This window comes from Drosophila navojoa, chromosome 3 (assembly GCF_054131105.1).
Source record: "Drosophila navojoa isolate 15081-1374.11 chromosome 3, UAZ_NAV_1.0, whole genome shotgun sequence".
In the NCBI taxonomy this organism is placed as follows: domain Eukaryota; kingdom Metazoa; phylum Arthropoda; class Insecta; order Diptera; family Drosophilidae; genus Drosophila; species Drosophila navojoa.
This window is the reverse complement of record NC_142891.1, coordinates 13037906-13064720: the sequence shown is the minus strand read 5'-3', so window position 1 is coordinate 13064720 and position 26815 is coordinate 13037906. Positions and strand designations below refer to the sequence as shown.

The window sequence follows — 26815 nt, the reverse complement described above, 5'->3', positions numbered from 1 at the left end:
TCATTTCTATTTTATTGCATATAATTTTAATTTTATATATAACAATTTTTGAATATATTTACGAAATATTACAATTATTTGGATGCGCTTAATGTATTATTAGCTAATTGCATATACTTATATACATATACATATATTAATTATATTGCGTATAATCGACGGAAAATGTGCCCTTTCAGCCCCGTGGTTATCCGACATTGAGGTTCCACCTGAAAATATATATTAAATAAAATTGCGTTATTTGTTTTATTTTATTTTTTAAGCAAGTAAACTAGTATTAGTCGATAATACCCGACAAAGACATAGACTTAACTCTGTACAGATCTTCTTGTAAACCAAGTGTGAGTTTTTCAAAATATGCTTATCATTTATTTTCTATATTCATTATTTATTCTATATTTATTAGATAGTTGTGTATCCTTCACTGACCCTCTCTATCTCTCAGTACTCCCTCTATTTCTGTAAACATTTGTTTATAAACAAAGATTTTCAAAAATAAAATAATATTCCAGTTCTTTTCTAATTATTAACTTATTATAACACATTTTTGTTTTTTATTTTGTTTTTTTTTTTTTTACTTTTTTTATATTAATTGTAAATTATTTAATTCATAATTACCGAATCACTCTCACAATTGAATTAGCTGCTGTCAGTCGCATTATCGAAGAATCGAGGCTCTTAGCTTGAGTGTTTAGATTAAGTTAAGCTCCCCTATTCTAAGATAAGTTGAACTCAAAGATTTCATCACAATTGAAAATGGATATTTAAATATTTATGGACTTTCGGTTAAATCTAATGAAAGGTATATACAGAGGTTTCAATGCTCGAATACGGGAAACACTCTGATATGTACCTTGTTTTAGATTAGACCGATTCAGTGCGCACTCGAATTGCCAACGTTAACCCGATTCCTTTCATTTCCCATTTCCATTTGCAGATTTGCCCAAGTTTGGAGAACTCTTGCAGAACGTCACCGTGCCGGTTGGCCGTGAGGCTGTGCTTCAGTGTGTCGTTGACAATTTGCAAACGTATAAGGTAAGTCGACTCCTCAAATGGGCGTTTAGTGGGCGTGTCCCATGATAGTTTCGGCAATCCGTTAACAATTAGATGGGCCCGGTGCTCGGCTAGGTGTTGCTCCTAATGGAAATTTGCCGGCGGCGCTGTCATTTCAAACAGTTTACACTTCATCAAATAAAACGTGGCATAGTTTCACTTTGCGTGTGTTTTCTCCACACTCTCTCTCTCCCTTTCTCTCTCGCTCGCTCTCTCTCTGTCTCCTTTTCAGTGTGTGTGCGTGTCGTCTCGTTAAACGCATAATGCGTGCGCCATTTGCGTTGACCCTTTTTCGTAAGGGTTTTCCGTTCAGTTCCAGTTACTTTTCACTCCCCGGCTAACGGAGCACGTTTCAAGACCCTTGGGCGTCACTTTGATTTCGTGACCGACCCCGACAGAGGCCACCAGAAAAACAGCAGAGGCGAACAAAATGTTGCTCAATGAATTGCCGAAAAACGAAAATAGCAAACGGCTGGCCACAAATTTCTGTTAGTCAGCTCTTAGGCCCATTCCCACGAAGGTAGCAAGCAAATGGACCTGGCCAAGGCACACGCAACAAATTGATAATCTTACGGGTTGGCCTGCCGCCCGATGATGATGATATCTTTGGCCAGTCGCCCATCCTCCAATGGTGATTGTGATGCTTATTATGTTGGTAATTCGAAATAATGTTGTTTGCCATTGTTCCTAGTCCATCGTCCGTTGTCCGTTGTCCATTGTCCATTCTCCGTTGTCCGCTGTTTGCTGCTGCATTTAAGCGTACAAATTGAAAGCTAGTGAATTGATGTCTTTCATAACAGAGCGCTATATGCAAAAAGACAACAATATCTCTACCTTATAATTTGAGCGCTCTACAAGGTCTACCTTAGACCGGAATACATTTAACTGAGAGCTCCTAAGTTCTCAATGTTGTTCGGTTGTCCATGCCCAGCTTTAAGTGCTCCAGACTGTATAGTATTGATATCTAAGCTATGCAATAAGGAATACTCAAAGCTTGACTTAGTTCATTTTCCTTTTCCATTTCCGTTTTTTATTTTAAATTTAACATAGCACAACTTAAAGCTAAAACACTTATTACATCAGAGCCCCACTCACTCATTAGCCAAAGCGTTGGCCGCCTTTCGGCGACATTTTTGGTGTCTTTGGGCTAATAAATGAGCTTGGGCCACGCTAGCGGGGCATTAACTTTGCACCTAGAGCAAGTCGAGCGTTTTAGTTTCATAATTTTGTATGTGTATTTATTTCCCTTTGTGCAGATTGCGTGGCTACGTGTCGATACCCAGACGATTTTAACGATACAAAATCACGTCATAACCAAAAATCATCGCATGAGCATTACTCACGCCGAGAAACGTGCTTGGATACTGCGTATACGTGATGTCAAGGAGTCCGACAAAGGATGGTACTAAACTAACTTTACACGACTATAAAACTCTATATACTTTAAATATCATATATATACATATATATATTTCACATCCTTATATGATAGTTATAAATTATAGATAAAAACGAGCACATAACCATTTAAACTGCACGGATATGAAATTGATTTTATGAGCCCAATTTTTTATTTATGTATAAGATATATTTATGTATTTTTTTTATTTATATTAGCACTGGTAAAAATTTGTTTAAATTAGAATTTAAAAATTGAAAGTCTTAAAAATATCTATTTAAAAATTTAATTCTTTGTATATTGTACTGTGAAAAAACTTTCCTGGATGAAGAATAGTATATAGCTTAGATAAATTAGCATGTATTATAATATATTTTTGTATTTTAAAGTACTCTACTTAAAATATCTGAAAGCTTTTGGATTTGCACAATATTAATAAAATTTATAATTATTATACCAGAAAAAACAAACGATAAATTTAAAATATTATTATTATTGCTTAACTTGTTTTATTAGGTACTAAGAATTTTTTTTATTTAATTATTAGCTATAGTAGAATATTTAATGCAAAAAACTTATTTTTTTTTTGTTTTTATTTTAATATTTCTACATATAAATTTGTGTTTTATATATAATTATGTAATATTAATTTTATTATTGTGTTTTAATATATGTATACACACATATATATATTTTTAAAAATGTAACAATTAAGACAAAAACATAACATTTTTTTTTTTGCATATTTTCCTCCTTTTTTTAAATTATATTTAAGACTTTGTAGCAAGCAGTTTTTGGTCCTCTTTTATTTTCCTTGAATATTTTATGAAAATAAACACATTCTTTTAGTGATATGCTCATTATTTTTTAGATACGCCTTAACTTGATCTAACATGAATTTCTATGCTTTTTATTGTTTTTATTTACATTTTCTTTTTTTTTTAATTTTTTCCCATATATTAAACTGCTGCCATTTGCGCTATGCAGTTCGTAGTTTTTATTTACACAGCGTTTTACGATCATGTTTATTTCATATTTATGTTCGCATTTTGCCATAAAATGCTTTCACGCATGCCTTCTTATCGGAGCTCGCTTCGAGCTTCGAGTTTTTACAAGCCGAGACATGGAAACAGCGAAGTTGACTCACATGAAAAATCCTTTACAACCCGCAGGTATATGTGCCAAATAAACACGGATCCGATGAAGAGTCAAGTCGGCTATTTGGATGTTGTCGGTGAGTAAACAAAGTGCCTTAGAGGCGTATAATTTACAGCAGCTAGTTGAGTTGCTGGACGACCAGTTCGTACTCTACTTTTATTAGAAAAAAAAAAAACAAAAAAAAAAAAAACAACACCAACAACAGGAGCCCTCACTCATCCAGCAAAATTACACGTACATTAACTTTTTGGGGCGAGTGTGGGGCAGAATTGAATTGTTATTTGTCTGGGCGTTCAGTCGATCGAATTGACGCCCACGACTTGTGATAGTTTTTCTCTCTTTTAGTTATTTTGTTTTTTCTCCACAAATTGCGCTAATTGCTCAGCCAAGTGGCGAGTGGAGTCGTTTAGGTGTTCCAATCGAGAGTCGGCAAAGTTGTGCACAACTTTCAACAACCTCACGATTGAGTCTAATTGCTGCGCTTCAAAGGGGCGAACGCTTTGCAAACTATTGGCTAATTGAGTTAGCCGGCGCTTTAAGCCGAGCATAAGGGCGTTTTTTTTTTTTTTAAGCGGCCTTACTTTTCACTTAGCCAGCACATTAGTTAGCTGTCTCTCTCTCCCACTCCTGTGCGCCCGATTGAGACAATGAACAGTCGGAAGGCACCTGGCCCAGGCCAAAGTGAAAGGTAATGAAACAATTTACATGCTACGTGCTGCCTCGATCTCTCTCTCTCTCTCTCTCTCTCTCTCTCTTTATATTAATACATATATATGTATATGTTCATTTCCATGTCCGTTTCTATGCCCGTGTCCGTGCCTGTGTCCATGCCTGTCCATGTGCCCACGTTAATTATTCAGCTGGCGTACAAAAACCTCAGAGGAGACAAGCTCAGCGTCGGATCCCAGACAGATTTTAAATGAATATGCCGCCCCCAAGGCATGGTTAGGTCTCTGGTCGGGTCTCTCTGGCTTGCTTTGCTTGCCGTTTCGTGCCGGGCCTCGCCCCACTCATTTGCCGCCCGAAAACCGCGGCATTTTACTACGGTCGTAAGTAACCACTTTGGTTGATTGTGTTTTCATTGATGTCGAAACACATTATGTGCTGCCTACACAGCGCGAAATTTGTCAGTTCGCATAGCAACAGTTACAAACTGTGTCAGCATTTTACAGGCTCCCTTTTTTTTGTTCAGTGCCACAACCGCTTTACACCCAAATGAACAAAAGTTGGCAAGCAAATCGAGTGGGTCAGAGGCTTTAAAGCGGTTCACAGGAAAGTGCGCGACTTTATGTAGCATACTTTTTGAGCGCTCTGTGCATGAACTCAATTGGGGAATTGAACTATAAAGCACAAGTATTACGGCACGTAATCATTGCTTAATTATTGATGCCTTTATGATTTTTTGACATATTTCCAAGCGCATCGCATTGCAGAGCATTAAAAGTGTTAATTGTTAAAAACATTTTTTTAAATTTCTTAAAATTCTTATTGTCAACAACATATAAATTAAAAAAAAAAATAAATAAAAAATTATAAATAAATAATTAAAATAAAAAAATAATAAATGTTAAATAAATATTTAACAATAATAATAGATAATTTTAGAAAATATATATACCAAAAATATAAAATAAATATGCACAATTGTATTAAAAATTAAAATTTCGAAATATTTTGAAAATAGATCAAATTAATTATTGTAGGCACATGAAATATTTTTAAATATTTATATATATTTTTTGTACTTTGTACTTTTTGTACTTTTTAATGACAATAATTTTTTCCTCTGGGGCGCTTGCGAGTTAGCAGGAATATGTATATAATTCTACAAAAATAATAATAATTAAAAAAAAAATAAATAAAATAAATAAATAAACAGCCCAGCGCACGGCTTGAATTATCTACAAGTCGCATAAAAAATAACACATATCAATTGCAAATACAAATTTTTTACTCAATTAAAAGCTAGAATAATATTTTATTAGCTCAAAAAAACAAAAAAAAAAATTCTTCATGTCATTTCCTAAACAAATGAATTGCAAACAGCTAAAATTGTTCAATTTACGCAAACTATTAGCTAAAAAAAAAAACAGAGTTAGAAAATATTTGTCTAATAAATATTTCGTATATAGCCGAGCGCACAGCAAAAGGATATACATATATATATATTTGTTATTAGACCCGCTCGCGTTGGAAATCAAATAAAATGTATGGCTAAAAGAATCGAATGAAAAATATGAAAGCAAGCCACAGAGGCATAAACCATATGGCTTTGTCCGGACAATGCCTTTAACGCCATAAGCAAAACATCAATTGGCAAAATATATTGTTTCGAATAAATAATTCAATGGCTCGCTGGCTGGCTACAAAAACAATCAGCGGCACAAACAACTAGCTGGGCGACAAAAACAAAAGCACTACAACTTTAACAAATAAACACGAGCAGAAACAAAAGCTAAAAAAAAAACAAAAAAAAAAAAAACTAAAAATATTCTCAAATAAAATGAAAAGCAAAATGTGTCCACAATTTTTTATGAACGTGAAATTTGTTGTCCATTTTCGGTCAGCTTTGATGCATGACAGTGGAGGAGGCGATGGCCATTGCTTGATTGCGCCCCCTCTTCCCCTTAGACTGCGACTGTGTTTGTGTCTGTGTCTGTGTTTATTTGTGTGTCCGTCTGCCTGTCTGCCTGTCAGAGGAGGAGCTCAGCCAAGTGGGCGCATTCAAGTGGAAAAGCTGTGAAAGTGTCAAAACGACGCTGGGTGGGCACATCGAAACAGGATTTGTTGACTCAGTGCATGGCGTAAAATGTTTGAAAAATGGCATTTTAATGCATCGAATTTACAACTGACAGCAGCGCAGAGTATCTCCAGAAGCTGTCTCTAGCATCTCTAATTTCCATAGCAAGTCCGGCACAAGAGAGAGATCTCTGCTCAGCTTAAGCGAATAGAGTTAAGAGTTAAGCGCAATTGTGGTGCAGCTGCATGAATAACTTTACGAGTCATTAGTCAGAGTAGCTCTATAGATGTCGTGAATGCTTTGATACTCACTTAGTTAAGGCTCAAGACACTCACAATTGAAAGGTGCATCGTAGCTATATGGAGCTCATGAATGTTTTTAAATTAATTTATGTTAGTCTGTTCAGGCATTCACAATTGTAAGGCGAGTCACTGTGTGATAGAATGTCAGAGACTAAGGACATTTAGAAAAAGGTCATATTAATTTAGTTAGTCTCTTCAGTAACTCACAATTTAAAGGTGAGAGTATGCAAGAGACTCTGCGTAGCTGCGGACAGGACTCATGAATTTTTTTATATCAATTGAGTTAGCCTCTTCAGACATTCACTTCAACATAACATAAGAGACTAAGTCTAGATTGCATACAGCCATGCATGATGAAGTATTAATTTAGTTAGTCTCATCGGCTATGAAATCACTTTAAGTTATAATGCTGCTTACCGATAGGACTTGATTATAAAAGAATGAGGATTGAATTAATTTAATTGAACTCATTCCAAGTGATACAGATTTTATGGTTTAATATCCATATAACATTAAAATCCATAGAAATTAAAAAAAAAAGATATTTTTATATATATATAATAAATAATATATATGTATATAATATTAGTATTAGGAATTGTTTCCAACGTCAAAAAAAAGGAAATATAATTAATTGATTTCTAGTGGTAAATAAAAAATTATATGACGTCCCTTTTTGGAGAGGACGTATAGATTTCATATATCATAATTGCTCAAAGTGTCATCAAGTGTTTCTCTCTTTGATTCTTACTTTACTCTTCAGCGAGATCGGCTCACAAATCTGTCGATTTTTCGGCTTTCCATTCCCAGTTCTCTTGCATATCGTGCTCGATAGGCTCATAAACAGCGAACGTCAGTGTGAATGTGTAGATATGTATAGGAAAATGAAGACTGTTTACAAAGATTTTTTTCAGAGGGAGTGTGCATGTTCTTTTATTTTTTGTGGAACTCCGAAGTAGAGCGTGTACGCTCAAAGCATTTAGAGTTCCTTGAAAATCATATTACTGAGCAATCGATTGCGCAGTTTATCATGAAATTCGCAGAAAGCGAATCGAAATAAGCAAAAATTAACAACATCTCGTACGTATTGAGAATCCTTTTTTTTTTTTTAATAATACTTTTTTCCCTTTGCCCTTGGGAACTAATGTTATTTAGTTTCTTTTATTTATATATTAATTTAGCATAATAAAATAAAATAATTTATTATTATTAATATAATATATAAAGAAAAAAAAAAGACAAAGCGTCAAATACAATTAGGCACTCAGTATAGCAAATATTGTCATTTATAAAATGTATTAAGATTAATGCCTAATGCCAGTGTACATATATGGTATAATTTTGTTATCACTGCCTAAGGCAAGAGCCCAATTTGAGCGCAGTTGGAATTAATTTTTATCTTTCATCACATTTCGCTTCATTTCATAAATTATCACCCACTGAGCCACAGCGGCGATAAAAACGTTTTGCCCCACACCTTTGGGGCGGCTCTTTGTGTTCGAGGCGAGCGACAGGGCCAGCAGAGCCCATTACGGCCAAGTCAACAGGCGCTGTGCGGCCTACTCAACTTGTTCAACATGACGTATACGTAATGCGTGAGTGAATGTGAATGTGGGTGAGCGCGTGTGGATTGAGAAAGCAAAAAGTACATTTTGTAAAACATGCCCATCATTGTTTACACGAAGACTTTTAAGATTCGATGTGTAGACGACTTGTGTCATAGCTGAGAGGAGCAGCTCCCCCTCTCTTCGACTCTTTCCTTTAGGATTCTTTCAATAATTTCTTGCGGGCTAATAGTGTAATATAGATTTGGCCAAATTACTGCTGTTGAAAACTGCTCTTAAGTGCTCCAGTCATAAAATGCACATTTCGTACCGCTGCCTCATTAAGTGGCCAGCAAACAGTCTCCTGCCATGCCCACTCCTGCCTGCCCATTGCTTGCCACTGTCGTTCACTTCTCTTTTTGGCAAGTGAAAAATTGTCAAGCGTGAAATTATAATTAATTGCCAAGTAACACCAGAGACTGGCACGCACAACAGACGACAGGTCCGGATCCGGGTCCGGGTCCGAGCTTGGTCTGACTCCGTGTCCCAGTCCCTGGTCCTGTCGCTCTCCCTCTCTCTCTCTCTCTGTCTCTCTCTCTGTTGGCTGGCAGACAACTCTCGCTGCATGTAAATGTCAAAAATGGGAACAAGCGACGTGTCCTTGTAGGATATGCATGAGTCCCTCATTCACTTTGTGCAGCGCCCAAAACTTGTTGAAGATGTCGCAGCTGCACCAGACTTTAATTGCACAAATGACTGTTTATTGAAGTTTTGGCCATGGCGCAACATTTTGTGGCAGAAAGCCGAAAGTAAATTAAATAAATCTCAACATACACATAATATGATTTGTCTTGTGGAAATCTCTATGAAGTCTACTACAGCTGCTGCTATATGACAGCCAAGGTTGTTATTAGAGTTGAGTAACAGTAAAGTTTTATTTTATTATTAATGTTTTAGTTTTTGAATTTAGGAAAATACTCAACGTTTTAAGTGTTTATGCAAAATTTATAAAAATCAATTATGGCCCCAAAAACAGTTAGACAGAGTAGCGACAATTTGTTAAAAGCCTGATGGAAATTAAGCCACTCAACGAAAATTCTTTATTGCATTTTCTCTCACTCACATGTCACCAATAACAACAACAACAACAACTGTAAACCAACCAAATAACCAACCAACCAACGAACAATGTCAACAACAACAACAATGAACAAACACTGCTGCTGCTGCTGCTGCTGCTGCCAACTGCTGACACCTGGCGAACAATTCATGGACTCCATTGCAACGTTGCACGGCCCACGTGGCGTATGAATAATATGTCGCTTGTAACTGTTGCCATAACTATCTGTGTGTGTGTGTGTGTGTGTGTTTGGATACACAGTGCCACCAGACATACTGGACTATCCCACCAGCACGGACATGGTCATACGCGAGGGGTCAAACGTAACCCTCAAATGCGCCGCAACCGGGTCGCCAACGCCAACGATAACCTGGCGACGCGAAGGTGGCGAGCTGATACCACTACCCAATGGAGCTGAGGGTAAGTACAACTACCTCTCTCTCTCTCTCTCTCTCTCTACGTGTGTGTGGGTGCCTGCATTTGCACGCTGCATGCATGACAAATGGACTCTGGCGAAAGATTCTGCGGCTCACCATGTAAATTATTTGCCCCACTGTCGAAGTCAAACAAAGACGCGTGTTTTCTTCGCATTAAGTTGCATGAGCTGCGTTTTAAAGCAACTTGCAACTTGAATGTTCTTTGTCAAGTTTTTTTTTGTCAAGTTTTAGTAAGCTTTAAGACTTGACTATTGCAGTTTATATTATATACAGATAATATATTTCCTTATGTCAATTTTTAGTCTTTAATTATTAATTATTATTTATTATTATTATTTAAATAATAATTATTATTATTTAAAAAAAAAATATAAAAAAAATTATTAGGGAAGAATAATTTCTAAAATTGTGCGATTAACAGATTTTAATATGATAGCCCATAAAAAATAATTTTTAAAATTTAAATTCATGCTACTTTTTATGTGTTTGTTTTAAATGATTCGATTTCTTAGAAAACTTTTAATGGAGTTTTCGCATCTACATACACATATGTATTTTAAATCAAAAACTATTACTAAGGAAATCTTCATGCGTAAGCAATTAACTCCCTAACTTAATTGAAGTTTACTGCAAATCATATATATTTATAGAATAGAAAATATATACCTTATATGATAATAAAAAAAGTATTATATTTATAAAAATAAATACACTTTTTTTAGTTATTTTTTATTTTTACTTTTTAATTGTTATTGGAAGAATTTTATATTTTCTTCATTAAATAAAATCGATTTTCTGTTTCAATTAACTTGTAAATTAAACTTTAAGCATTTCGAAAATATTTTCGATATTTTACGTCAAACAATTATTGAATTTTTATACATTTTTGTATAGAAGAAAATTTATTCTTTGATATTTAATAAAAAAAAAAAAAAAAAAAAAAAAAAAAAAACACACACACACAATGAGGTCTTTTAGCATCTGGAGTCAACTTTTTGGTTATGAGTTGCAATAATTTAACAATTAATTTTCAATATTATTTTATTTAAAATGATGTTTTAAAGCTCGTTTTATTTTAAATGACCTATACGATTTTCTATAGCAAATCTCTGTTTTGTCAAATGATTTTTATTTTCTTACTACATATTTACAAATATTAAAGAAATATAGTTCTGCAATATATTAAATAGACTGCAGCCACAGAGTTCTCGTCAGTTCTGTATTCAGCAGACTGAAACATAGACTCCAGAGTAGCCCGAAAATAGTCAACTCTGCTATTTGATGCTTATCAAACCACATGCAGTGGATCACATACTCGATTGAGTGCATTAAGGCTGGCCAACAATGTGCCGGCGATAATGTTTGCTAACGTATGACAGGTGCCTGAGTCGCAACGTGCAATGAGCCATTCCAATTCACATGTCCAACCGCACACACACACACACATCCAGCTAGTGTGTGGTGGTGGCAAATGAAACATTCATTACAGCCACTTGGCCAAATCGATAAATCGGTCAGCAAGCAACGATTTTGTCTTGAACCCATAAAATGCCAATGTGCAGCAAAAGGCAACCGAACAATTTTGAGGCCGAGCCAGCTAGGAAGTACATATATTTAGGTGAGAGCTCGAGCCAATCACACTGCGTATTCAGAGAGAAATTTTGTAATTGCAATGCATATTGCACTGGACTGATAGCACAAAAAATATGAACAGGGTAGGAATAATTAGCTATGTATTGAGTGTAGGCATTGTGAAGTTAAAGCTCCTAGCTGGAGATATTTGAAAACCTTTTTTTTATATATATTTAAATGCAGCATATATACATTTATAGGTATTTGAGTTCTATGTTTATAAAATATAATCGAAACGATTTTGAACAGGCCATAATTAATAAGAATTAAAAAAAAACTGTAATTTAAATACAACAGCATTATCCTTGAATACGAAATTGAATGAAGAATCGCATTGTATTTTTAGCTATTTAACATCACAATTAATTGATTTATAATGCCTTTAACTCTCTCCATCTCTCTCTCCCTCTCTTTGCTTTGTCTTTCTCCATTTACAGCAATCGCATACAATGGCTCGTTTCTGACCATCGCCAAAGTGAATCGCTTGAATATGGGCGCCTATCTCTGCATTGCCTCCAATGGCATACCGCCAACCGTTAGCAAACGCGTCATGCTCATTGTGCACTGTAAGTATTTGGGAAATGGGGAAATGGGGAAAGGGGAAACGGTGGGCTTGGGTATGGAAAATAAGTGTTGCCTTCAGCCGGGGTGCATATCAATTTTGCATATTTAAATATTTATAGTTTTGCGCTAGAGCGCCGCATGGCATCTCTCTGTAGCTGCTCGTCTGTGTGACGGTGGCGTATGAGCAATGTGCTGCAGACTGTGGCACAGACACAAGCACACACACACAAAGCACCACTTCAAATCTTGCCATAGAAAATATGCTGTGCATTTTAATATTGCCTGAGAGTAGCACAAACAACTCCGCCTCCCCTCTACATCACCCCCTCGCTCTAGCTGGCTCTCTCGCCCTTTGGCGCTTTGTCTGTCTGTCCGTCTGGCTGCATACTTTTAGGTGCCATGCATAAAGTAAATAATTAAGTGTGCCCCAGCTAGTTAGCATATTTAGCGCTCCTTTGCTACGCTCTGCAGTGCAGCCAGTCCGCCCCCCTCCCCCCCGCCCTTTGCATTAACACCACTGCTAATTAAATAAAAATTTAAGTTGCTCAACAATTTGCGGAGCAACTTTAGTCGCTCGAAAAATGTTCTGGATACTCGTGTAAATTCCAAATGCCGGCAGACTTGAGGTGAACCATTTAAGCCCCATGGCAAAAAGCAACTTAACTTATCCGGGCATAAACAAACGCTGAGCTGGCCCTATCTCTCTCTCTCTCTCGCCCTCTTCCTCTTTTCTAATAAAAATTAAAAAGCAATTAGTTGGATAAATAAAAGAGGGCAAACCGCAACAAATCGCATTGGCAAACAATAACAAATGGAATTTTATATGAATGCGAATACCTTTGGCTCATGCTCACATGCCACAACATTAACTGGCTATGTATGTGTGAGAGTGAGTGTGTGTGCGTATAAATATATATGTATACAATGTATATATGTGTATATAAAGTTTGTGAGCTCTATTGCATTCGTTTGAGCCACATTGTTGAGCTGCCATTACAATTACATTCCGCTTTTACACGTAACTATTTCCTACTCACTCTCTCTCTCGCTCTCTCTTTCTACTCTGACTGACTTTTCAACTTTTTCCATTTATAGTTCCGCCAATGATTTGGATACAAAATCAATTAGTTGGCGCCGCTTTGGCACAGAACATTTCTCTCGAATGCCAATCGGAAGCATATCCAAAGTCCATCAACTATTGGATGAAGAATGATACAATTATTGTGCCTGGTAAGTAAGCTCCAAGCTCAAATTGATGTTAATATACATGCCAAATAGACACTAATACGACGGAAGTTAACTAGTTACAATTTGACTGCAAGAATTTTTTTTTTTTTTATTATTATTATATATTTTGTATGTTTATTAAATTTTGAGCAATGCCAATGGCCAACAGAATTTTATCCTAACTTTGTTTAGTCTATATATATAAAAGGACCACAAAATGCTCAAGCCGAATCTAATTATTAAATATTAATGCATCAGATCAGACTGAGAATGTGCGAAGCACGCCACGAAACTTAAGATTCAGTAACAGCATATTCTATAAATCCAATGTATACTCGATTCTGATGATATACACGTCATGCAGGTGTTCACTGTCAATTGAAGTTTGTTTTTGTTGTTATTGCATTCTGCTATGACTGCACTTGAAACTCCATTAAACTAAAGAGCTATGCCCACTTTCGCATAATCCAACAGAATGTAATTAATTTGACGCAGTGTCTGCTGGTGCGCTGGCAACTACACGATGATTGCTCTCCGACCCTTAGGCACAATTTCAACTTAATTTCCTGCGGCCATTATAAGAGCTGAGCATCCATCCAGCCATCCATCCATTCACTCAAACGCCCACTCATCTTGCACGGCAAATGAACTGCATGTTGCAGGGGAAAAAAAAAACCAAAAAAGCAAAAATGAATAAAAAGCCAACGACGGTCGCACACTCCAAACCGCAACCTGCACTTGCTCTCTCAACTTCTGTCTCCTGCTGCTCCTGCCCGCTGACCACGGCCCCTTATCAGTGAGAGCTCTGTGAAAAAGTCACACAGACATTCAAAAACTTTACGTTTTTTACTCTCTCTCTCTCTCTCTCTCTCTCTCTCTCCCTTTCTCTCTTTCTCTCTCTGTCTTTTTTTGGCGTGTTGTTCTCTGGCTGCCCTGTGACACAAAATGGAAAAAGTGATTGAAAATGACCTCAAGTCAAAAGCAGTTTCTGTAGCCAGCCACTGTCGTCCAGCTCTGAGTTTTTAATGGAGTTTCTTTTTTCGTTGATTCCTTTTTTGACTTTCTTTTTCAAAGTGCGTTGGATTTTATGACATAAAAGGCTGGCTTTCAGAACTCTTTCAAGCGCCAACTTTAAGCTGATTACGAACTGAACTTGAAAAATTAACTCAGCCAGATCATTGGACGTCATTTCCACTGATCTTTTTATTGGACTGGAAAGCTTTTATTAGACTGAAATATTTAATATGTAATCAATATTTAATCAAAGCATTAAAAATAATAATAAAAAAAAATAAATAAATAAAAATTTTAAATTGCAGCAGAATTTGTTAAAAATTGTCTTTAAAAGTGAAGAAACCAAATTTTATTTATTTTAAAAAATAATTATAAAATCTCTAGATGAAAAATTAATTCTTTAGTTAAATAAAATAAATAAGACATTTAAAAAAAATATTATATTTATACATATGCTTATATTATATTTTATTTATATTTTTAATTATATATATATATATATATATATATATTTTTTTTTTTTTTTTTTTATTTATTAAAAAAGAAAGACCGTAAATACAATTGATGGTCAATAAAAAATTTATTTAATGTGAAATTCAGTTTAGCAAGATTTTTTTGCTTGGCAAGAAAATAAAGTCAGTCACCTTTAAAAACTAAATCGAAATTCATTTTTCCTCTAATCTCGGCTGAAATCACATTTGGTCAATCTTTAGCATTTAAATGCTTTTCAGGCTAGAGACCCAAAGCAATTTGGGTTTGATCAACAACAACAACGTGGATTCAAATCTCGAGTCTCAGTTTCAAGCCATTTGAAAGCATTTTAGTAAACTAATCAGTTGCTTAGCTGCCATGCATAACAATTGCCTGTGGTCGACTTCACAGTTAGTTAGTCGGTGGCCCCACTCGCTAGACCAGGTGGAGAGGGCAGGCTTAGTTCCGACTAAGCGAAATCTAACCGACATCAAACGTAAATCAAAACCTAGCAAAGCAACTAGCGCCATGGGGGCAGGAGGCGCAGGAGTAGTAGAAGGAAACGTTTCGAATGCCAGCTTGGTTTTTGTATAAATTAAAATGAACGATTTGGAGGGTGGCGAACCCCCCGCAAAGAGCTGGTTATCCAAGATGACAACAAGTTGAGCTAAAATTGGGGTTTGCCTCGATTCTATTTTGGCTTCTTTTAAGCCAAATTACTTTGGCCAGGACAAGTCCAGACAAAGGACAAGACACACACACACATACGTACGTTAGTATGTCACTTTAACGGGCTCTGCTGACTGACTGACTGCTGCTCTGGCCAAATGGGTTAAATTTCATTGTGGTTATATATGAGCTTGTTACGCCGCCCACAGAAACACAGACAAACAAACACACACATACGCATACCCACTCATCACGATGTACATGAAGCAATTACTAAACGTATTTATCACTCATTCTGTATCTTCATCTCTCTATCTCTATCTCTCTCTCTCTCTCTCTCTCTATGGCAGGTGAACGCTTTGTGCCAGAAACCTTCGAGTCGGGCTATAAAATAACAATGCGTCTGACCATCTACGACGTTGACATTGCCGACTTTGGTGCCTATCGCTGTGTGGCCAAGAATTCGCTGGGCGACACAGATGGTGCGATCAAATTGTACCGTAAGTATTTCACACAATAACAACCACAACTACAACAACAACTACAACAACTATAAACAGTAATAACATTTACATCCATTGCCATAACTATAAACGTAAATGTTAATGTAACGGCTTAAACAGTGTCTCACATAAGTCACAGAGCAGCCAAGGGCGATTCGCCTGCAACTATTTGTACTCGCCCCTGGCATTTAATTAATTTCGGGTCAATACGAAAAAAAAGCAAGCAAACATAATAATAATGTTCATAATAAATGGTTGAATAAAGTTTAGTTACCTTTGACCCAGGTCAAGTGGCTGAACTTGGGCGTGGCCCAGCATTGGCAGTGATTGATTTATGAGCCGGTGCTCTCGATGAAGTTAGCTCCACGGCTGAATAAATAAATATGTTTGATGCGATGATGATAATGGACGTGCTACAGATTCATCATTTATGCCTTATAATTTGCCAGCTGAGTAGGGTAAATCGGTTATTTGTTGGCCAAGGAATTGAGCACACGATGCTCAAATATTCTCGGACATTCGATTGAGATGCCAGCACCCTGTGTTCCGTGTCAATTCTATTAAAATTCGTTTGCTCTATTTCTTTAGATATTCCGCAAACAACAACAATTACAACGATGGCGCCCACTGTATCGATCAACACCGTGCCCGTCTATAACGTCAAGTACAACAAGGGTAAGCATCATGAAACCGATTATGGTAATCGATAAATATCGAAAGTGTCTTAAAGATTGCTAGATAAATTATTAAAAATTTTTATATATATTAAATTTGTATAAATACCTCTATCTTGGCCAATGTAATATACAAAGAATAATAACTTGTTGTTTTTATTTTCTTACCTGCCCAAGTTCAATCTAACATATAAATTTATTTTAAATTTTATCTGAAATAAAATGAAAAATGATTTAATGAAAATCGTTGTAGAAATATAAATCAAAAGTAATAATTTAATAAAATATAATATTTTAAATAAAAAATAGCATAAATATGAAAATTAAAGAATATAATGCTAGAATATATAAATAAATATAATTTATATAAATAAATAAATATGAATAAATAAATTTGAATTTTATCTGAAATAAAATGAAAAATGATATAATGAAAATCGTTGTAGAAATATAAATCAAAAGTAATAATTTAATAAAATATTATATTTTAAATATAATATAGCATAAATATGAAAATTAAAGAATATAGTGCCAGAATATATAAATAAATATAATTTATATAAATAAATAAATATAAATTAGTTTCCTTTAATTTTTATAAAATTCTGAAAAGTAATTCGATGAAAGAAGGAATAAGTTAGTAATTCTTATTTAATTTGATTTTATTTATTTATTATCTAATTTATAATTTTTTGTGCACTAATTTGGTATCTAAATAAATTTCGAATTATTTCACAACTTATATCCACTTTCGCGATATTTATCGTCTTACTACAATCCAACTATGAGCCCAGCACCAACTAACGCCATTCAATTCGCAGAGCAACGCTACAGCAGCAACAGCAATTCGAACAGCAATAATCCCTACAACTACAACAACAATCCACAGAACAGCAACAGCAAGTCGCAGCGCAACAAGGGCAAATCCTTGGATCAGGCGCCATCGACACTGAACAATGTGTACATGGGCGCCACGTCTAGCTTGTGGAACTCACAGGATCATCACTCGCCGGGCACAAGCCGGGGCAGAGATCATCACCAGCAGCAGCAGCATCAGCAGCAGCAGCATCAGCAACACCAGCAGCAGCAGCATCTGGGTGAGTAGTGAGAGAGTTGGGGCAAGGATAAAAATCCTTGACATCTGCGAGCTACTTAACGCATCGAAGGACACTTCAAGTTGTTTCCTACCCTTGGGCCAATATTTTTATTGGCTAAATGTGTGTCTGAGTGGGTGTGTCTGCATGTGTGTGTGTGTGTGTGTGTGTGTGGGTGTCTGCTAGAGCTTCTCATGACACAGCATACTATAAATATTTGGCCATTTATTTTATGTTTATGACAAATCATAACGACTTCAGCCGGGCTTAAGGGCTCTGTCCTGCCGTCGACACTTGTTAGATACAGATACTTTGGCTCAAGTCATGAAATATATATGTGTATGTACATGTATATCCTTTGGCAAAGCATACGTCAGCCACACACCCCCTCCCTCTCTCTCTTTCGCTCACTCTCTCTCTGTCCTCTGTCCCTCTGTCCTTTTGCCAATGAAAATATGACTTTCTAGCATGCAATTTCGTTGCCCGAAGCGAAAAACCGCTGCCCCTGCTTCTCCTGCTGTCCAGCTCGGCGCGCAGCACTTGCCAAAGTTTCTGGTATCTGGTGTAATGTGCTGCTAATGTGGCTCATCATAATGTACAATCATCATAAATAATAAGCGGCACAAATCTCGATATTTGTGTTAAGCACATAATATCCCCGAGGTGTTCGAGCCGTAACAGCAGCAGCTCCTGTGATTGATTACGAATGTGAAAACTGAATAATTCACAATATGAACGTGATACAAATTAGAGTGGAATAATTCACATATAAAATAATTTATATACAAATACAAATGTTTGATATGTATTAATAAAACTATATACATATATACAAAAAATATTTAATAATATTTGCTCCTATAAAAACTATAAAATATATATTTTTTTTTTCTGCAGAGATAAACTTATTTCGTTATTATTTATATATTTTTAAAATTTAGCGAGTTACTTTAAAAGTATAAAATTTACCAAAAGATATGAGAAAGATTTAACCAAATTTCTAATGACAGAAATTGATGACAGAGACTTGCATTTCAAAAGATATTCAAATTTGATTTCAAATATATTAGAGCTACCCAATTGCCTCACAACAGATTTCGAAATTTCATTATGTTGTACAACTTTGGTAATTATTTTCGGTTTGTTGTACGCATAGAGCAAACTTTTCATTAAAGTTGCGCCACATTTGAATGCTTGGCAAACATTCTTGCCACGTTGCAGCTGCAATTGCAGTTGCCTCTCAGTTGCATTATGTAAAAGTCAAAGTGTCGCCTCGCTGGTTGCTCACAGTGCCTGCCAATCAATAAACATAAAATTTTACACAGCTCCCGACCCGACCCAGCGCTGGCTTGGCCCGCTCACAATCGACGACAATATCCATATCCGGCTGACGGCTCGATGGGCGGCGGCGGGGCGTGGCAAACGCATAAAACTTTACAGGCGCCTTGTTGTAGTGGAAAATTTGTGCATACGCGTTTCGACTAAAATAAAATGCACTTGATAGAGCGCAAGAGGCAGCAGCAGCACCAAAATCAAATCGAACAAATTGAATATGAGAAAAGTAGCAAGGGGGGAGGAGCAGCAGGAGAAGGAGCAGCATACGATAGATAGAGCAGCTGGACTGAGGCGCACTATAAAAATTGCAGACAAATTGCACATAAGGCGTCAAGGCGAATAAGAAGAATTGGTAGAAGAAGAATGTAACTAAACCCCAACATCCACAGTACCATCAAAGGGCTATGCTCCGCCGACTCCTGCCCGCCGACTCCTGAGACGAAGACAACGACGACCCGCATCATGCCTCGCCTTTGGCTACAGCCATTTTTGGCAAACGACAGCGAAAATGTTGCGTTTACGCCAGAGGCAAAAGGGCCATCGAGGGTGGGGTGGGGGTGTGTGGGTCGTGGGAGAGGCCCTGAAGGCGGGAGCCGTCGCTGTTACGCCTGGTAATGGCGGGCAGGGTGCTGCAATGACGACAACTTTCAAGCCTGGCATGCAATGTCGTAAGCGCTGCGTTTACAGTTAGATTTATTACCTGCTAGATGTTGCACATATCGCGACAAAGGGAGAGCGAAACACAGAGAGAAAGTGAGAGAGAGAGAGAGGGAGCTTGTGAATGGCAATGGGCGTGCGCTTATCACTGCTGAGCTTTGCATATGTCGCGATTTTGTTTTTCTTTTACATTTGGAGGGCCTGCGAAACTTGAATACGTCCAAGTTTGTGCAGTAAATGAGAGATGGCTTATAAGAAGAGAATATATATATAGTAAAGAGCTTGCCTAATTCAATTTATAAAGCAAGTATCAATTTTGTATTCAATTTATGCAGAGTTCAGGGATATTTGTCAATTTTAATAATTTGAGCTTTAAATGATGCAAAAGAGAACTGATTTGATTTCATGTTACACTGAATAAAACAGGATAAATAAAATAAATAAATACATAAATAAATAATAAAATAATATCTCCTGATTATCAATTATTATTATTATTATTTATTTTTGTTCTTGATTTTTATATAAATTTAAAAACATATTACAGACACTAAAACTTCAATGCATACTGTAAAATATATTAAAAAATATAATATGTAAAATATTCTTATACCTTTAGATAGTTGAACTATTATGAATATTAAGTACATATTTACATGCATTCACACTTTTTATTACAATGCTAGAATATTATTTTATTAATGTCAAAAAGCCAGAGTCTAAAAAAATCTAAAGAACCAGTTTTTGATGAAATAGTACATATTTGTCTGGTGATAATTGAATAGCTATAAGAGAGTTGATGGTTCCTCTTAAGCTAAGGCGACCTCAATAATTTTTATATTCACTCCAGGCACGCTAAGTGTAAAGAAGAAGCTAAATTATGTTTAGCATAAAAATAAAAAAAAATGGTATACATATATATGTATTTATATATTTCTCAACACTAAGTTTTAAAAATATTAATAAATAAAATCATAAGTTATTTATTGTTAAATTTCACACTTTTTTGTTCAAACAGCATAAATAACTTAAAATTTTGTTCAGAAAAATACTTAATTTTTATATATAATAATAATTAATAAAGAAACAAAATTCTTTAAATGCTCAACAAATTTTACAATTGAAAAAAAAAAAAAAAATAAATAAATATATATACATATGTGTCAATAATTTAGTAATGAAATTTCGATGTAATTTCTGAGAAAATCATTTGAAAGCCATTCGTTTTGGTTCAAGCAATGAGTAAATATGAAATCGATATTACCACACAGAAATTTAAGAACTGCATCGAGCAGGCTGCAATCAAAAAGAAACGCTGCAATTGCATTTCGGGGCGCGCACTTAAACAGTCATTAAAATGTTGCAATCAACCACAAAAGCTGCTGCTGCTGTTGCTGCTGCTGCTGCAGTTGTTGCTGTTTTTGTTGTTGTTGCTGTCGCTTTCATTTTTAATTTGCTCGGCCAACGGGCAACAATATGACACAAATTACAGGGAAATGCAATAAAAACAAAAATGAGCGCAACACCCGCCGGAAATGCGACTACCCACATGCTGCCGACTTCATCCCCAACTCCAACTCCAACTCCAACTGCAACTGCGACTGCGACTTGGACTGCGACTGCGACTGCTATAAGGGACTTCATGATGATTACTGACATTCAGCGGGCCGCAATAATTTGCTTATAATTTGCCGAGCGAGAAGTGAAAAATGATAAAGTAAATGAAATGCAACAGACAGCAGCAACGGCAGCAACGGCAGCAGCAATTGCAGCTGGGGCATGTGGCAAGCCATTGGAAATGGCATCGCGTGCCTCCAGCATTTTATTTCTCCCCCTCTTTTTTTTTGCTTTTCTTGCATTTTTATTATAGTTTCAAGCCGCCAAGTGTGCAACTGTTTCTGCCACATGGCGTTAAATGCATTGCCGCACAAATGAAAACCGAAATGTAACGCATACGCCCCGTTCGCCAGTCAAGTGAGTCTCAAGTGCCGTCGGCTGTTCTCTCGGCACTGTTTGCTCTGTTCTTTTTTCTCCTCGATCCTTTTTTTTATCGCTCTTGCGTATTAAGTGCAACAGGCGCAACAATTGAGGTGTGAAACTCCTCTGTGTGTGTGCAACACTTGCCTAAAGGGTGTCAATTTAAAGAGCGCTAATGGAGCGCATCAAAGAAGCGCTCGGGGCCCTTGCGAAATCTCTTGTAAATTCCCAATGAAATATGAAATATTCAATTTATATATACACACATACATTTATATATGTATATATTTCAGTCTCAACTGCCCAAGTAGCTCTCTTGGCTATTCGCTCGCATCTATAATATAGGCACGGCCGAGGGCTGCTCGAGCACTTGTTTTCTATTAGCTGCAGCCGGGCGTCATTTGGCCCGATTGCACCCGAGGGCATGCACAGAATTATGCAGAAATTACTTAAAGCTGAGTCTCGGGCAGTCGCCATGCCACAGCGCAGCCTATAAAAGCTCAGCGAGATAAAGCGTTTACACCCGCCAGCGTTTTGACTCTTCTTCTTTATAGTGAAGCGCTTTAAAGACACCGCTGGGACCTACTCACACACACGCACAAACACACACACGCACACAGACAGACCCATGCGCATAAACACATGCTCAAGCGTCAATAAAAATCAGCCAGACATTCACACACACACACATGACCCCGTCCCCTCCCCACACACACACATTGAGCGACCGGCACGGACATTAAGGACGCAGCGACAGGAGCAGGACAAACACGTCGCAGGACCAGGGCAAAACTCGTTCTTTCACACATGGAAATGTTTGCAGACGCCAGCAAAACAAACTAAGCCAGGCCCTGGGCCGGCCACGCCGGCGGGCGGGCGGCGGCAGGAAAAGCTGCTTATAGAAAAATAAAAGCCAAAAGACATACAAATAAATTTTTCGACCCGGTGCAAAGCAATTTGCGCACTTCCGTTTATAAAAATAACACACACTCACACAAAAATGAAAAATAAAAATAAAAAGGGTTCCTCGTTAAAAACAAAACGAACCAAACTACGTTTAGGAAGCACACAAAATCCAGCGAAAATAGAAAGAAATTCCACTCGATGCGTTATTTTTCACTCTGATGACAAACTTAGTTCAATGAAGTTCGACTTGCCAGAGCAAAGCAAAAGAATTAGAAAGCAGTTGATTTACTTGGTCGCATATATAAGAAGTGGGCATGGTCTAAGCCAACACGGACATTAAACTAAAAAGTTTTAAGTTACATTTAAGAAGGGCTGAGAATGGCTTCCAAATTAAACAAAGTCTCAATCAAGCGGATGATTTTGTTAGAATTATAATTAATACAGTAATACAACAACAATTTATAATATTGTGATAAATGATAATTGATGATTGATTGCGCTGATCATCGCCACGCCTCAGTCAAAGTCTTCTCATCACAGATTATATTCTATTTTTTCAACTATAATTACTTTATGTCCGTATATATTTACTATATTTACTTTATGCTGTACGAATAAATAATTACCAACCCAATTTATAAAATTTACAAATGTATTATAATTAATTATTAATTCAACTACATTTAATTTGTATTAAATACAAAGCATATTCATGCAATTTGGATACTATTCATATAACATTAAAAAAAAAAAATAAAAAAATAATAATCAAATATTAATAAAAATAATAATAATAAGTAAGTCAAATCACAGTATTATTTCATACAATAATACATCAACATCATATGAATATGCCTAAAAATAAATTTAAAATTCCAATTGAATGTTTAAAGGAGCTTAGCCCTCCTTAATTATGCATAAATAAATGTGCACTTATTTTCATTGAACCTGTCCTTATTTACTCTGAAATTTGTCGCCCGCCCATTGCCATGTACTTAAAATTCGAGCTGCTGCTGAAACTGTGTGAAGCCAGTGCTCCAGCCACAAGCCACAGTTGTGCAGCTCAACCGCAGAGCTCGAAAGCGAAGCGCCTAATGACCAATTGCTGCCTACAGCAGGCCAAATGAAAAAAAAAAAAAGGAAAAAGGAAAAACAATACAGAAATTCGTCGGCAATTCCAGCGCCTAGTGCGCGCTTCCCCACTCCACGCCGCCCACTTGCCGTTTCCTGCTGCCGTCACATTTGTAACTGCAGCACACAAACAAATGTCCAATGAAACAGATTGCCAGGCAAACAAACAAACAGCCGAAAAAAAAAGAACGAGAAAACGGAAAAACAAGAAAAAATTGGAAGACAAATAAAAAAGGAAGAAAAACTAAAACAGATATGTAAAGAAAAAAATAGGGGCTGCAGGATAAATTGATGGCAAAAACAATACAGAGCTCTACCCCAGCCCGCCCGCAATGAGTGTCCCTGTGGCCAACACTCACACACCCACACACGGACACACGGATACACGGCTCTTCCCCTGCTGCTTGCCGTGGAGTGCATGTCCTGGCTCGCAAGGGTTTAACGCACTTAAGCAATAAAAATCGAAACAATTTTTGGCGCTGCCAAAGTGAAATTGAAACAAAATGCCGCCAGAGGAAATACTTTCGATTTTTGGCCAAAATGGCAGAAAGAAAGCAAAAAAAAAATCAACAAAAAATTGGGGGCAAAAACGAGAGCTGTATAAGTGCGAATGTTATAAATAAGTGGAGCAGTTGGGCAATACGAACGAAAGTTGTGTCCTTTTATATGCAATACGTTTCGCAAACGGAACGCCTTGACAAACAGTTTGGTCTACCACTCTCTCGTTCTCTCTCTTTCTCTCTCTCTCCCTCTGTGTGTGTGTGTACAAATGACTGGGCTATAAACGCATCCTGTCTATTGTTTATGCTCGCTGGCGTGTGGCAAGCGCATAATTGAAAAAGGACATTCGATTGGCTGGCCCAACTGCCGGCGGCCCGAGTTATGAAAGGACACATCATAAAAGCCATGCACGTAAAATAAAGGAATATGGCTTTTGATTAAGTAACACGCCAGAGCCAGACAATAATATATCCATACATACATACATATATCTCTCCCTCTATCTGTATATCTGTGTGCATCTAAAGTGCCTTCAATCAATTGTATTATTTTCATTTAACTTTCTCTCTCTCTCTCCATCTGCTTCCCTCTCTTGCAGTGCCCGATCATGGCGCCACCTATCGGTCGGATGGCAAGAATACGCCGTTGAAGCACGACGCCAAATCGCTGACCGACGAAATGGATCGCATGCAGGATCTGAAGAGCTCAGCCGCTGTGCACATACACAACATATTACACTCTTTGCTTATCGTTGTCTACCTGGGGGCGTGGCAGGCCTAAGAATTTAAGCGAGCAATTAAGTAGTAATCTGTACAAAATAATAAAACAGTTCGTAAATCTAAGCTAAATCAGTTGTAAGCAATTAATTCGAGAGAGATTCGATTCGAGAGCTAAATGTAAAAAGTTGTTGTTGCTTAGCGCGTAAGTTGAAAAGGGTTTTCGTACACACACACGCACACAAAGAGACTTACACACACACACACACAGGCACTTATAGACAAACACATAATGCAGACAGATTTATAAACAAACAACGGAACTACAAAGTATTAGCATGTAAAATTGAGGCGATTCGCAAATTCGAAAAAAAAAAATCAAATAAAATAAAAAACAAAAAAGGACATCCTAAGGCTTAGGACTGACATGTGTTGTATTAGTCAGAGCAGCTAATGAGCTACAACTAAAAAGAGAACCACTCAAAGCTACATTTAAATCTAGGCTTAAGTCAAATGCTCGAGTGGAGAGCAGCCAGCCTTTGCATAAAATGTTGCAAAAGCGAAGGCAAAAAAAAAATAAAGGAAAAACATTTACTTTAGACTCATTTAGGCTTCTTTTTCGTGCACCGCTAAATGTTTATAAATAATTATAAATATAGATATATATATAAATACGGATATATATGCATATATATATATATAAATACATTGTAATTGATTTATTTGATTTAACAACATGGAAATAAAATGCCGTCTTAAATTATTTCAACTTTGACCTCGGACTTATGTATTCATTGCGATTTATTTTTTAATTGGGCGAATTCAATCTAACGTTTGTTTTTACAGCAGCTGCATTTGCCCTTTGTGCAATGCACTAAGACTGTCAACTGGCTTATGAACTTTCCCAATTTGATGTCCAGTTAGCCACACGAAATCCCCAGCTCACATTCGCCACAGTTCATAGAAAATACTTTGCTTACACTAAACCTATATATAAACATATCCATATCATAGCTGCAAGTCGAAGCACAAACAATTTTTATTTTGGGGCTTAGAGCTCTGCTTGACATTCAGCAAATTGTCAAAGAGAGCTTAAGCCAATACAAACAAATTCTATTTGGGTTTCGCTCTGCAGCTCGATTCAAGCAGCCTTGAAAAGCAACTTTATCTTATTTTCTATATTTATATAGCAATTGAAAATGGATACGAGTAAGTCGTAGCGATGGTCGAGCAGATGCGTGTGGACCAGGAGCACACGTAAGTTGGAATCCTGACAAAGTCGAACTGCCCCCAAGTATAAATGCAGTGCGAGCAGTGCTCTCAGCATCTCCTAGACCATCTGCCGCTTACAGCATTCTCTCTTACTTAATATCCTGGCGATGTATGAGCAGTTGTCTGCCTTATGAGTAGTATTCTCTTCACTTCATACCGAACTCTGGCCTTAATATTCGTCTTCGAATTGTTGTCTGGTTTAATAATAGCTTAACAAAATTAAAGCGAAAATTTCGATTTATGTTTATGAGTAAATCAATTAAACTTTTGCTACATTTTGTATTTCTCTTCGCATGTTTTTCGCAGCTCTTGTGACATGAAGAGTTTCATATGAAAACTTCAGCAGCAAAGCTTATAATCATTTATATTTATTTAAGCTGCTGTTGAAATATTTTAATTGGAAATTGTATCGCTCTTGTGTGGTTACATTTTCTATAAAATTTTATGGAGTACAAATTAAAAAAGCCAAAAATATTAAAATAAATAACATATTTATTTATTTTTTTAATCTTTTTATATTTAATGCATGAACATATGTCATTTAAATTTTATATATTACTAAATATAAATTTTAATGTTTGGTATTCAAATTGAAAAATTTTATATTCTCAGAGGATAATTGAGTTAATAAGCGAGGCCAATGAATGTACGGATTGTGTATTTAAAATAGAAAATAATAATAGGAAAAAAAAGTACTATCAATGCCAATTAATATAAAA

The 26815-nt window shown here is 36.4% G+C and overlaps 1 protein-coding gene and 1 long non-coding RNA gene across 2 annotated transcripts in view; one reads left to right on the top strand and one right to left on the bottom strand.

The window, feature by feature from the left end:
• Positions 1–25412, top strand: part of DIP-theta (Dpr-interacting protein theta) — a 48088-nt gene extending 22676 nt beyond the window's left edge. The window contains exons 3-12 of the mRNA XM_089257278.1: positions 938–1035; positions 2310–2455; positions 3625–3686; positions 9578–9736; positions 11823–11951; positions 13045–13179; positions 15681–15830; positions 16422–16508; positions 17329–17604; positions 24707–25412. Of these exons, the coding sequence (XP_089113404.1) occupies positions 938–1035; positions 2310–2455; positions 3625–3686; positions 9578–9736; positions 11823–11951; positions 13045–13179; positions 15681–15830; positions 16422–16508; positions 17329–17604; positions 24707–24888 (1424 nt within the window). The 3' untranslated portion in view covers positions 24889–25412. The remainder of the gene's footprint in view (positions 1–937; positions 1036–2309; positions 2456–3624; positions 3687–9577; positions 9737–11822; positions 11952–13044; positions 13180–15680; positions 15831–16421; positions 16509–17328; positions 17605–24706) is intronic.
• Positions 81–26815, bottom strand: part of LOC149091749 (uncharacterized) — a 36803-nt gene continuing 10068 nt past the window's right edge. Inside the window, exons 2-3 of the long non-coding RNA XR_016196394.1 lie at positions 16676–16719; positions 81–209 (exon numbers count right to left, since the gene is read on the bottom strand). This is a non-coding gene — a long non-coding RNA (uncharacterized LOC149091749). The remainder of the gene's footprint in view (positions 210–16675; positions 16720–26815) is intronic.